Source organism: Lepidochelys kempii, chromosome 6 (genome assembly GCF_965140285.1).
Source record: "Lepidochelys kempii isolate rLepKem1 chromosome 6, rLepKem1.hap1, whole genome shotgun sequence".
Lineage (NCBI taxonomy): Eukaryota > Metazoa > Chordata > Testudines > Cheloniidae > Lepidochelys > Lepidochelys kempii.
Window position 1 is genome coordinate 1,350,630 of NC_136385.1, and position 12,302 is coordinate 1,362,931.

General features: G+C 61.5%; 1 protein-coding gene across 1 annotated transcript; it reads right to left on the minus strand.

Annotated features, from left to right (window-relative positions):
* Positions 1-10,014: 10,014 nt before the first annotated feature.
* Positions 10,015-11,850, minus strand: ELOB (elongin B). Its single transcript, XM_073350514.1, has 4 exons — positions 11,559-11,850; positions 10,680-10,814; positions 10,380-10,488; positions 10,015-10,302 (listed from the first exon to the last, which is right to left on the minus strand). Exons 1-4 carry the CDS (start codon positions 11,829-11,831, stop codon positions 10,190-10,192), a joined length of 630 nt encoding a protein of 209 aa, XP_073206615.1. The 5' UTR covers positions 11,832-11,850; the 3' UTR covers positions 10,015-10,189.
* Positions 11,851-12,302: the final 452 nt, after the last annotated feature.

Here is a 12,302-nt window from a genome sequence, read left to right on the forward strand (position 1 = left end):
ACAGGAAGTTGTGTCAGGGGCTTTGGGACAGGAAGTGGCTCCCGCCCTGAAAGTCGGATGGCTTCCTGGAGATAAAGGGCTTTTCAGCAGGTGGAGGAGGGTGGGGCGGATTTGGGGGGCCCCTGGCAGTGAGAGAAACCCAGGCGTCCTGGCTCCCAGCCCTCCCCCACTCTAACCCACCAGACCCCACTCCCTTCCCCGAGCTGGGGAGAGAACCCAGGAGTCCTGAGCCCCAGGATGTGGGCCACGTCCCGCAGGGGCCCCTGCGCAGTGGGACGGGGCTTATGCCCTTATATGGGTACAAGTGGCCCCTGGGGAGAGGAGCCGAGCCGCCCCTCGCCCTGCCCAGTGGAGGCGCCAGGATGTGGCTGAGCTGTGACTTCTGCTATTTTCAGGGCCTCGGTTTGCAGGCGGGGGGACTGCAGGGGACGGGGGGGAGGAGGATTGGGAGGGGGCTGCGGTGTGGGGGTGTTTGTCCCCCAGTGTCTGGGTTTGGGCACATGGAGCCCTGGGATCCCCCCCTTCAGTGAGCCCCAACCCCAGAGACGCTGGCTGGTGCATGAGGCAGGAAATACACCCAGGCCCAACCTCCCCCCCCCTCCAGTAGGGGGCAACGCTGCCCCCCAACAGGCAACATCCCGACCGTGCTCCCCCAGTTCCAATCACAGCCCCCTCGTGAAGGACACAACCACACAACGCTCTCCCCCCACCCCCCCGCCCCGCTCTGGACTTTTCCATGACGCGGCCGATTCGAAACCGCGCCCAACAGACCCGCCCCCCCACCCCCCTCCCGGCACGGCGCTGCTGCCTGCCCCGAACCACAGAGCAATGCCGAGAAGGCCGGAAACTCAGCCCTGCAAATATAGAAACAGCCCCAGCCCCCCTGCCCGCCCCAGCCCAGCTCGGCTGCTGCCCCTCACTCCCAACCCGCAGCCCGCTGCTCTCTGTGGCGGTGGAGGCCAGGCTCCGACACCTTCGCCAGGTTGCAGCCCCTGGGTCCCAGCCCGAGCGGGAACGGCTCTCCCGGCGTTTTTAGCCCGGCGGCTTGATCCTGAGTGTGTAGGGCCAGGTTCTCAGCTGCGCTGCCCCAGGGTGCGGGGGGTTGCTGTGTGGACGCGCCTGAAAGGTCGGGCTGAACAGGACCCTGTTGCCATGCCTGAGCCACCCCATGTGGGAACAAGTCGTCCCCTGTCCCCCCCCGCATCCTTCCCCCCCAGCTTCTCAATGGAGCAGGGCCCCGTTCGGGACTGGTGTTTTCACCCGGGAATTGAAATTAACGGGGGTGTTCGAATACACCGGGGGTGAGGGCCGAGGGGTGAGACCGTGAGGGCGAAGCGGGGCTTACGGGCACCATCGTAAAAAGTGCAAAATGTCTCCCGGCCATTTGATTAAATTGAACTTGTGTGTTAAAATCATCACGCAAACGAAAACGGGCTCTTCCGGCCTTCTGTGAAGCCCGGCCGCTCCAGCCCTCTTGGGTTCTTGTTGTAATTTTGCACAGCTCTGTTAATGAACTTCTCGAACGCAGTGCGTTCGTCTTCGGTGGCTTCTCGTGTGTCCGGTGCGTCCAGTCCTTCACGAGATCAGGCAGGGGCGGCGAATCCTTTCAGAGCACAAAACGCTATTCAGTGAGGCCGAAGATCGCTCGACCGTAGCTGTTGTGACTGCGAGTAGCGGGAGAACAATTCCGACTTCCTTCATCCCGGGAGACAGAGCACAAAAATTGGGCCAAACCACGAGTGATGATAAAGAAGAAGCTGAAGTCAAATCTTCATTCATTCGTCGTGTGACGTTCCACTCTGTGTTCAAAGTCTCTGTCCTGAGCACACGGCAGCCCCGTGGCTGGTTGCGCCCACTCCACTCACTCAGCTGTCGGTGTTTTATAGGACAGGCATCTGTAAACGCTACGTAGAGGTTGATAGAGTCCAAAAGTTGCTGTGGTAGGTTTGTAAGGATCAACTCCGTGTACTTGACTTTTCCAGCTGGCTTAGCAAACACTTCTTGTCCTCTTCACTTAAGGATTCAGAATAAGTGCCTTCATTGGTCAACTTCCTGACTGAAGTCTTTGCTTCTTCCAGCACGTTTGCAATGGTGCTCTCTCTGATTGACCCAAGGGTAACTTCTACTGCTGGGCAAAGACCTACTCCTGTTGTAGCAGATGCCTGGATGGCATTGTTTAGTGACCCAAGGGGTTGCAACAGAAGATTTACAAGAGAGAGAATGGGGATAGTCTTCTCCGAACGTAGCCGTGGAAGTGATCCACCAGCCTCACTTCTTAGATCCATCCCATCTCGGTAGATACTTTCCAAAGCCAATAATTTGCAGTAATTTTAAGACAACAGCCAAGGATCGCTCGTGAGAAAGCCAGCGGGTTTTCCCAGGCTGGACTAATTTGAACTTCAGTCCCAGTGCATGGTCTATGTTTTCCAAGACGTTCAGTCTTTTTGGACTCCTGCTGAAAAAAAGCGTGTAACAAAGACATTAAATGTATAGCTTTTTAACTGCCTTTTGAAGAGTCTGTATAGCTCATATTAGTGCTAGCTAGAGTAGATGACCTCTGCCGTGCGTATAGGAGAGACTAGGGTTACCCTTTTCTCTGAGCAAAGCTTGTGCTCCACCATGGCTTCCAGAGACGTCTGCAGCTCCATCAAATGCACAAGCAGCCATCTGTTTGGGGGCCCACTGACGAGCATTTAATGCTTCTAAGATGTGGGTTGTCACAGATGCAACTGATGTGTCTTCTGTTAGGGGGCTTATTCCTTCGCCCACTTACTTCCCTGATCCTTCTCGCATGAACAGAGAGCAACAATACCCGAAGTCCAAAGGTGCAAACAATTCAATGTTTATTGGGGTGAACTTCCAGCAAGCATGATTCCAGTTTCCTTCCTTAGTGTCCCCCTTCCCAGCTCTGAGACCACAGAGCTTCACCTGTGTCCCTGTTCCCATTCCCCCCCCTTAGCCAAACACGATTCCAATTTCCCCACCCCCATTCCCTGTTCCCATTTCCCCTCTCCCCACACACACTCCCTGATTGACTGCAGACTATATAGTAAAACTTGAGTTCAGCTTAGCTATACCTTAACCAATCATTTTCCGGAAATGTAACTAACCAATCCTAACATATTGTAACATGATTATGTAAGTAATTGTATCCCACCACCTTAATTAGTTTACACCCAGCAAAATTAATTATACAGCAGACAGGAACAATCACAGAACCAGACAGAGATTATACAGACAAACAATGGGGAAATGAGGACTACAATGATAGAACAACACAGAAATGAGGATTTCAAATCCCAGCTATTGAGAAGTGAGTTCTTGCCAGACAGGATGCTATCAAACTAAGTTTCCTTTTACATCTTCGAGGCACTTCCCTTTCTCTGGAGGCGATGGGCGTTATCAGGACAGGGTTGTATCCTAGCAGCCCAATAGCACCTGATTTCAATGTGACTAGTTTGGGATGTGAGGAGGTGACCGGTCGCTTCCCAGCTTATGGCTGCCTCTGCTGCTTAGCCAAAGGCCTTAGCCTGAGCACAGGGCCTCCGACTGTCACAGTAAGAGAAGGCCCTTACACCGGCAGACAGTGATTTTCATTCTTTCTTTTATACCTCTAGGACTAGCCAAGTGATAAGAATACCCCTAAATTCTTAGAGTCTGGGTCTTTACAGACAGGCCTGAATATCTGTACCCTAACATCTTCTATCATCTGAACATCTAGAAATGCATCGACTGGCCTACCACTGGATGCCCCTTTGCATCGGTGCATTCACCAGCCACGTATACACATTTTCCGAATGCCGTGAGAGAGGCCTTCGCTTTTTCAACGGCTGAGTCTTTCGCTGTTACTTCACATGCTTCTAACCAGTCGGCTGAGTTTCTTGCAGGAAGATAGTGAGAGCCTTCGCTGGTCTGGGTAGGAACCAGTGTCCAGCTTCAGGGTGAACACGTGCCAAGGCCCTTAACTTTGGCCTCCAGTTTGCAGCGCGTGGTGTCACTTTCCATTTCAGCAAGAATGATGCGACAGCCATGTTTGTTTGCATGAAGTGTGCTGTGTCTCCAGCATTCTCGACAGCCTCGTTCAGCGTGTCTAAAATTGGCTTTGACAGGGCCTGGCTTAAAGGCTTTCTGCATCTCGATGCAGTCCCGAGGCTTGGGTGTTTTTTGCAGCCTTTTCACGTAGAGTGTCAGCAGTGGCTTTGCTGATGGGTCTGGCAAACCAAGCTCCTCCACATTTACTATATAAATCCATGGGACGCCCACATCTTGAATACTGTGTGGAGTCCTGGTCCCTTCATCTCCAAAACGATCTATCGGAGTTGGAAAAGGTTCAGAGAAGGGCAACAAAAATGATTAGGGGTATAGAACGGCTTCCATGTGAGGAGAGATTAACAAGACTGAGACTTTTCAGCTTGGAAAAGAGACGACTAAGGGGGGATGTGATAGAAGTCTATAAAATCATGACTGGTGTGGAGAAAGTGGATAAGGAAGTATTATTTACTCCTTCCCATAACACAAGAACTGGGGGTCACCCAATGGAATTAACAGGCAGCAGGTTTAAAACAAACAAAAGGCAGTATTTTTTCACACAGCGGACAGTCGACCTGTGGAACTCTTTGCCAGAGGATGTTGTGAAGGCCAAGACTGTAACAGGGTTCAAAAAAGAACTAGATAAATTCATGGAGGACAGGTCCATCAATGGCTATTAGCCAGGATGGGCAGGGAGGGTGTCCCTAGCCTCTGTTTGCCAGGATCTGGGAATGGGAGACAGGGCAAGGATCACTTGATGATTCCCTGTTCTGTTCATTCCCTCTGGGAACCTGGCATTGGCCACTGCTGGCAGATGGGACACTGGGCTAGACCTTTGGTCTGACCCCCCTGTATGGCTGTTTTAATGCTCTTACGTAAAAATTAATTATAATAATAAAAATGTTTAGGACAGAAGCTTCCCCAGATTATGACTTCTTGAAATGGCACCAATGTGAGATAAGGGCCTTGGCAAACGATGCGTTTTAAAAAATCTTGGCTGACTAGGAAACGTAAACGTATAAAAATTTCCCAGCCACAAATCTCGCATTCTGGAGCAAAGTCGCTAAAGCCTCGTCCCACCGACAAATGTTCCCTTAGCAACCTGCCCCTCCCTCCCCCCCCCACGGCCCCCGCACGCAGCGGCGGTGCAGACCCAGAGGTGCGTTCGCGGGAGTTCACTTCCCCGCTCTGGCTGCTGTTATTTGTGGGGCACCGCTCCGGCCCCGAGGGCCCCCGCGCCGTCCCCTCTGCCAGTCGGTCTCCTGGGGCCCCACGAGCTCTCGGGGGGGCGGGGGGGGAGAGCCTCGCCCCTCCTGCAGGCTGGGTGGTCTCTGCCACCGAAACTCTGCCCCGCAGCAGGGCTTCGACCGGATGATCCGTGACGGCCGCTCTGCCGGTCGCCTCACCAACCCAAAGACTCTCTCTGGAGCCTCGTCAGCTCTCCCCTTACACCAGGGCGAGGAGCAGGTCACTCGTCGGCAGAGCCCGCGCCGCCCAGCAAAACGCCTGTCCCCACCCTCTCCCTCTCGCTCTCCACGAGGATCTGGCAGCCAAACCCCCTGCCTCGCGAGGGCAGCTCAGTTGGGGGTGACCCGTGCTAAATTCGTAATGAAAAAGGTGCTCAAGCAATTTTTTTGCTTTCATCACTGATGCGCCAGGCCCAGGGGCGCCGGGGCTCTGAGCTGCCGGGCCCAGGGGCGCCGGGGCTCTGAGCTGCCGGGCCCAGGGGCGCCGGGCTCTGAGCTGCCAGGCCCAGGGGTGCCGGGGCTCTGAGCTGCCGGGCCCAGGGGCGCCGGGCTCTGAGCTGCCAGGCCCAGGGGCGCCGGGGCTCTGACCTGCCGGGCCCAGGGGCGCCGGGGCTCTGACCTGCCGGGCCCAGGGGCGCCGGGTTCTGACCTGCCGGGTCCAGGGGTGCCGGGGCTCTGACCTGCCGGGCCCAGGGGCGCCGGGGCTCTGAGCTGCCGGGCCCAGGGGCGCCGGGGCTCTGAGCTGCCGGGCCCAGGGGCGCCGGGGCTCTGAGCTGCCGGGCCCAGGGGCGCCGGGCTCTGACCTGCCGGGCCCAGGGGCGCCGGGCTCGGACCTGCCGGGCCCAGGGGTGCCGGGGCTCTGACCTGCCGGGCCCAGGGGCGCCGGGCTCGGACCTGCCGGGCCCAGGGGCGCCGGGCTCGGACCTGCCGGGCCCAGGGGTGCCGGGGCTTGGACCTGCCGGGCCCAGGGGCGCCGGGCTCGGACCTGCTGAGCCCACGTGACACATCATCCGCTATAGCCCAAATGTCGGTGAATAAAGTGAATGACACGGTTTGGCTCGTGGCGGCCAAGTAGTCGGGCGCGTCACTCGCAGAACAGCGAGAGCCGCGTGTGGAAAGCAAAGCTCGCCGTGAGCGACTGGCTCTGAGCAGTGGCCAGTTTAGGTTAGGGTGTCCCTCAGTAAATCCAATCCCGCAGCGACGTCGTTCGTTGCCTTTGTAACCCAGCACCTGCCAACCCCGCTCGATACCTAGGCCGTGTGGGGGGGGCGTTCATGGAAACGCAGTCGGGGGCCTGTCACGCCGCCCCCCCAGCCTCCCCCACATCACCAGCTGTCAGGGGAGAGCTCGTCCAGACCCCGCTAACCTGGCCAACCCACACGCCGACGGTGCCGTGAAAACCAGCGGCTTGTGCGAGGGCGTGAGTCTGTGGGTCGCACTTTTCAGACCTAGTGTGCCTGTTTGAGCACATGCTTTCCAAGCGGGCGGGGGGCTGGGAGGTTCATGTTTCGGTTTCCATTCAAATTTCCGACGCCCAAAGCTGGCAACGCTGCGTGTAACTAGTTGACCACTGGGGAGGGGGTGATGGGGCAGTTCGGGGGAGCGGGGACCCCAGTGCCGGGAGGCGGCAGGAGCCAGGGAGGTGGGTAGCCAGAGAACGGAGCTGCCTTTTGCAGAGCGCCTGGAGGTCCCATCTGGACCGGGTGTGGCGGGGGCTTGGCTGGGCTGGCCCCCGGCTTCACCTTCACTCCCCCCTCCATGCGAACCCAGGGCCGGCCAGCACCAGGTGGCTTCTCAGTTGTTCCCCGGTGAGAGGAAATGGGCCGTTCCTATCATGTTGGTATGTGGCCGCTGCCTGCCTCAGTTTCCCTCTGGCCTTTGCGTTGCCCAGAGGGGGCCTGCTGCTCCTGACTGGCACCGGTCTGCGTGACCCGGGGCTGGCGGGGCCATGACGGAGCTGGGCGTGACCCCCGCTCTCCAAGTGCGCCAAAGGGTCCGGAGAGACAAGCTGGGGGGGGAAGGATTTTCCTGGCCTGCTTCCTGTCGGTGGACGAGACACTCCCTTGGCCGAGGCTGGGGCCATCGTCTAGGGTGCCGAACGGCCGTGTAGACGCCTGGGCTGTCTTGTGCCGCGCCGGAGCACGTCCACTGCAGTATTCAGCCCACGCCCGGCCGGGGGCTTTTATCGCAGCCTCGTCGGCCCCCCCCAGGAGGGTCAGGGGGGTGTCAGGTGCCGGGAAACCAGTGTGTATTGCGTGCATGATTGGGGAAGGGGGGCTGGAAAGACGAGGCCCCCCCATGACTGCTCCAGAGACACCGACAGGCTGGCAACCCTGTAGGCAGAGCTTGGGGGAGGAGGGGAGCTGAAACGGGGCCTGGTGCTTTTTGGGGGGCTGAGCAGTGTTCCCTGGGGACAAGGAGATAGGTCCGAAATGGGGACAGCTAGGCCGGGGGGGGAGGAGGGGAGGCATGGCCCCCCAAGGCCAGCTTGTGGGGTGCTTTTGCCTTAGCTGTCTGGGGCAGTGGCAGATCCGCGCCCCCCCCCCCCCCCGGGAGCTTTGTGCCCAGGCAGGGGAGTGGGTGCAGCCAGATTCGCTGCCTCGCAGAGAGATGGGGGCTGCTGTTTGCCATGTGGCTAAAATACCCCCCTAACCTCCCCCCTTCTCCCCCCCCCACACACCCCAGGCCTGTTCGGGCTTGAGCCAGGGCAGGGGAGGGAGGGCTGAGAACCGGCCGGGATGGGGCGGGGGGTCTTGGAGTCTGAGCTGGGCCCGTCTACACAGCTGCTGGGGGCTGGGGTGTGTGTGTGTGTTCCCCACAGCACGGATGAGGCGGGGCTGGGGTGCTTGAATTCCCCATGTGACCCCCCCCTGCATTAACCCCCTATGTGACCCCTGCATTTCCCCCATGCGACCACCCCTGCATTAACCCCTCTTGGTTGTGCAGGCCCCCCCTTGTAACACACCCATGACCACAGTGCCCTTGTTGTTACCCCACGTGACCTTACTTGACTCCCCCTTGGACCATATCGACCCCCCTTTGGACCATATCCCGCCCCCCGGGGTCTAGGCCCTGGGGGGGGTCACTCCCTGGCTCAGAGCCAGGCAGCTTCCCTTCGATGCGCCCAGCCCTGTCTGCAGATCAGGGTTGGGGGGCTCAGGATCAGGGTTAACAGCAGGGGCTGTGCTATAGGGGAGCTCTGGGGCACCCCGGTTTCAGTGATAGGAATGGGGGACCCTGTGCTATGGGGGAGCTGCGGGGCACCCCAGTAACAGTGATGGGCCTGGGGGCATGTCCCAGACCCCACGACCGGTACTCTGCCCCCCAGCTTTGGAGGAATCCCACCGAGGAGCCCCTCCCTCCGACGTGCCAGACCCCCAGGGGTCCCATTTCCTCCAGGGTCGGCTCTGGGGAGAGCCCCCCGTGTCCTCCAGCAGCCCCCACTTCTCCCTCCGCCCCCAGGTCCTTTGGTCTCGGGCTGGGGGCTCTGCCCGGTTGCCCCGTCCTCTCTGCTTTCCCACCCTGCTGGCTTGGGCCCCGGTCAGTCGGCCCGGGAGCCGGGAGCCAGGTTTGAGCCCTGTTCCTTCGCAGTGTAGACGCAGCTGGACTGCTGCTCCGGGAGCTCAGGCAACACTGCCCCCAAGGCGTCGTCCAGCCAGCCGGGGCGAGAGTGGCCATGTTTTGGGGGGCGCGAGGAAGCCTGGGAGACGGCTGAGTGGGCTCTGACCCCCCCGCTGCAGTGTAGACACAAGTGCTGCAATGCGGTTAACGCAAGTGCTGCAATGTGGACAGACCCTCCTCCCGGCTGCCCGGCAGGCAAACGGCACGCCCCCTGCTGGGGAAACTGAGGCACAGCCAGGCTTCATCGAAATATGACAACACATTCCTTTGAAGTTGAACTGAGGGGGGGGGGGGTCTTAGCCAGTGAGCTGAGTCCCTGCCATGACCTCTTCCCCTCACCTGCCAGGGAGTGAAGGGGCAGGGAACCCACCTCCCCCCATGGGTCAGCCAGGTTGGGGCACCCATCCCCCCGAGCTGGGGGAGGCAGGGAGCGATCCCGTGAGCATTTAGGGGGATTGGGGTAGGTTGGTCGCCATGCAAAGCTGGTCCTAACCCGGCCATGTCTCTGGGGCTCCCCAACATTGGAAGGCCCCCTTTGGCCTGAACCCAACCCCAGGGCTGTGTGCGTGCAAAGACCCGACTGCCCCTTTTGGGGAAGCTCCTTCACCCCCAGGACAGAGCCTTCCCTGCCTTGCCCTGGGGCACCCCAATATTAGAGATGGGAATGGGGGGCCCTCTGTTATATGTGAGCCCTGAGGCACCCCAATATCAGAGATGGGAATGGGGGGCCCTGTGTTATGGGGAACCCTGGGCACCCCAATATTAGATGGGAAAGGGGGCCCTGTGACACCCCAATATTAGAGATGGGAATGGGGGGCCCTGTGTTATAGGGGAGCCCTGGGACACCCCAATGTCTGTGGTAGAAGTGGGGGATAACCTGTTGGTAATAAAGAGGAACTTGGGGGGGACAGCACTATAAGAGGGGGTGCTGTGGGGTACTGGGTGGAAGAGATGGGGGGCTGGCACGGTTAGAGAGGTGGGGCACCTTGCTGGTTTTTGAGGTTCAAGGGCGGCAGCCCAGGACCCCCCCAGTAAGACAAAGGTTCGGGGAGCCCCAGAGGATTATGGGGGATCCCCAGAGAACCCCCCTGCCTCAATGTCAGACCCCAGACCTGGGTAACACAAAACCAGCCAAACCTTTATTGTTTCCAAACCGAAGAGAAGGTGGATTTCGGGGGGGCTGGTGGAGGGGGTTTGATCCCAGACAGGGAAGCGAGGGCTGTGTGCTGGGGGGCTGGGGGAGACATCCTGGGGGGGGGTGGGGGGGGGTCACTGCGCCCGCCCCCCCGATCTCACTGCACGGCCTGTTCGTTCGCGCTGCTGCTGGAGTCTTGGGGTTTCATGACGTCGGGGAGCTCCGGGGGGCTGGAGAAGGGGTCGATGCGGAGAGCCTCGAAGGAGTCATCTGGAGGAGGAGAGAGGGTCAGAGAGGCAGGAGCAACCCCCCAGGCTCCCCACGGCCTCTTCCCCCCAAGCACTCACCCCCGGCTCGGAAAGCCAGGCCCACCGTGGCCGGCGCCTGGGGCCGCGCCGTCTGGCTGGTGAAGCCGCAATCTCCCAGGGTCTTGCTGTCGTCGAGCAGCTGGTCATCCTGGGACAGAGAGAAGGGCGAGAGTGGAGCGGCGCGGCCTGAGACCCAAAGATGCAGCCGCCTCTGGGGCGGGGCAGCTGGGGAACCGCCGCATATAACACGGCACGGGGACGGCCGGCCAAGGGAGCGGGCCCCCCTGCTGGCTCCCCGCAGCACGTGACCCCCTGCCCACCCCCCCCCCCGTCCCGCACCTTGTAGAGCCGCTGCTCCTCGGGGGGCCGCTTGAGGATGCCCTCCACGATGCGCTTCAGCTCGTACACGGTGCTGGACTCCTTGGCGTCGGTGAAGATGGTCGTCTTGTGGCGCCGGATCATCAGGAACACGTCCTGGGGGAGGGAGGGACAGACGGACACGGCGGCTCAGCCCCAGGCCCCGCGCACCAGCCCCGCTTCCCCCCCACCCCCGCCGCGCTCCGGGGCGTGCCTCAGTTTCCCCACCGGCTCAGCGCCAGGCCCCGCGCGGCCTCCCACAGGGCCGTGCCTCAGTTTCCCAACCGGCTCAGCACCAGGCCCCGCGGGACCCCCCTCCGGCCCAGGGCGTGCCTCAGTTTCCCCACCGGCTCAGCGCCAGGCCCCGCGCGGCCTCCCACAGGGCCGTGCCTCAGTTTCCCCACCGGCTCAGCGCCAGGCCCCGCGGGACCCCCCTCCGGCCCAGGGCGTGCCTCAGTTTCCCCACCGGCTCAGCGCCAGGCCCCGCGCGGCCTCCCACAGGGCCGTGCCTCAGTTTCCCAACCGGCTCAGCGCCAGGCCCCGCGGGACCCCCCTCCGGCCCAGGGCGTGCCTCAGTTTCCCCACCGGCTCAGCGCCAGGCCCCGCGCGGCCTCCCACAGGGCCGTGCCTCAGTTTCCCCACCGGCTCAGCGCCAGGCCCCGCGCGCCGCCCCCCCCGCTCGGTCCGGGCCGTGCCTCAGTTTCCCCACCGGCTCAGCGCGGGGGCGGCTCCTGGGAAGGGCCCCGGCGGGGGGGGCGGGGCCGGGCCGGGCGGGAGGGTCCCGGGGGGGGCGGGGTCCCGGCGGGGGGGAGGGGCGGTGCCGGGGGGGGGCGGGGGGGTCGGTCTCGCTCTCTCGCTCACCATCCCGGCCGCTCCCCGCTCGCCCAGACGCAGCCGCAGCCCCCGGCTCCGCCACGGTCCCAGCCTGCACCGCGCGACCCGCGACGCACGCCGCGCGACCCCGCGCTGGGCGCCATCTTGGGAGAGGCGGTGCCTCCTCCCGGTCGGGAGGGGCGGGGGGAGGCCGGGTCGGCGGAGCGGCAGGACCAATGGGGAGGGGGGAAAGGGCCTGGCGGGCGGCCATGTTGGGAAGGTCACGTCAGCGTCAGGCCGCCATGGCGCGGAGGGGGACATGTTGAGCAGGCCTTGTGCCAATTCGCCATCTTGGAAAGGTCAAAGTTCAAGGAAGGAAACCCCCCCACCTACCGACAGCCATTTTGAGAAGGTCCAATGACTTTGTCGGACCCTGAGCTGCCGCCATGTTGGGAAGGTCAAGGGAGTGGAGAGAGCCCGGACACCTGGGTTCTATGTCCCAGCCCTGGTCGCTGCACAGACTCCCTCCCCAGACCGAGATCTGTGAGCCCCCCCGAGCCCCTTCCCCAGCCTTTAGCCAAGACACCCGAGCCGTGCCGGGTGTGACTTTCCCGGTGGTGAACTTCCCCCCGAACAGTGCCGCTGCCTCTGCCACCGTTCCCGCCACCCCTGTCCCCACCCCGACTGGCTGCCCTCGAACGTCCCGGCCCTCACCAAACCCGCCTTGACCCCGTCTCGTCCCCCCCCCGTTCATATTGCAGCGAGAGACCCCCGAGTTTGCATGCGGCGACT

Excerpts from the sequence above, each read along its gene's own strand:
- ELOB (XM_073350514.1), bottom strand. The coding sequence starts at position 11,831 with ATGTCCCCCTCCGCGCCATGGCGGCCTGACGCTGACGTGACCTTCCCA. Across the intron at positions 10,815-11,558 it reads AGCGGGGAGCGGCCGGGATG|GACGTGTTCCTGATGATCCG; the intron begins GTGAGCGAGAGA and ends TCCCTCCCCCAG. Across the intron at positions 10,303-10,379 it reads CCTGGCTTTCCGAGCCGGGG|ATGACTCCTTCGAGGCTCTC; the intron begins GTGAGTGCTTGG and ends CTCCTCCTCCAG.